Source organism: Sinocyclocheilus grahami, unplaced genomic scaffold, assembly GCF_001515645.1.
Source record: "Sinocyclocheilus grahami isolate Dianchi unplaced genomic scaffold, SAMN03320097.WGS_v1.1 scaffold639.1, whole genome shotgun sequence".
Classification (NCBI taxonomy): Eukaryota; Metazoa; Chordata; class Actinopteri; order Cypriniformes; family Cyprinidae; genus Sinocyclocheilus; species Sinocyclocheilus grahami.
In genome coordinates, this window is record NW_015505818.1 from 542140 (window position 1) to 542884 (window position 745).

The 745-nt window shown below is 40.0% G+C and overlaps 1 protein-coding gene across 1 annotated transcript in view; it reads left to right on the forward strand.

The window, feature by feature from the left end:
• The window catches only part of LOC107558279 (CD59B glycoprotein-like), a 3024-nt gene extending 2439 nt beyond the window's left edge, over positions 1-585 (forward strand). The window contains exons 3-4 of the mRNA XM_016241911.1: positions 171-293; positions 411-585. Coding sequence (XP_016097397.1) covers positions 171-293; positions 411-520 — 233 coding nt within the window. The 3' untranslated portion in view covers positions 521-585. The remainder of the gene's footprint in view (positions 1-170; positions 294-410) is intronic.
• Positions 586-745: the final 160 nt, after the last annotated feature.

A 745-nucleotide genomic window follows, 5' to 3' on the forward strand; every position in this document is an offset into this window, starting at 1 on the left:
TTCCAGATCATTCATGATGCATGAAATGTCTGAAATGTCAACACGAGAGCAGCAAAAACTGTCCAAAACACAAAGTCAAAGGCTTTTAGACATACAGGGTTTATGTACATATAAGAGTATATCTGCACAAACAGGAAGTGTGGATTTAAATATTGTCCCGTGTGTTTAAGGCTCAGCCCTGGACTGCCTGCACTGCGTCCCAGCAAAAGCAGGAGGGGCCTGCGAGATCACCACCGTAACCTGCCCACCAGACAAAGACACATGTGCTGCTGCCAAGTTCCGCAGAAGTCCATGTGAGTGATGAAGCCCACTGTGACCATTCAGACAGTAGCTAAGAGCTGCTGCTGTTAACGACATGACATTAACAATTTGTTAAACAATGAAATGTCTTATGGTTTTGTTTGAAACAGACGGTCATTACCAGAAGTGCATGTCCATGTCAGGCTGTGAGATGGTGAAACAGAACGCTTACATCAACATCAAGTGCTGTCAGAAGGATTTCTGCAACACCTTTGACTGATCTGCCGCTGCCATAAATCAGCATGACTCATAAAACAGCTTTCAATAAAATACATTACACATGAATCAAGTTACACATGTATGTTTATGAATGTTTTTTTGGGGGGCTGAATATATAAAAAAGACAATATTTCAACATTAAATTCATATTTGTGCAATGTTACAAAAACAGTCTGTTTCAAGGTGGTCATTAATATTCAAATAAACTATGCATGCTAGCATTTTT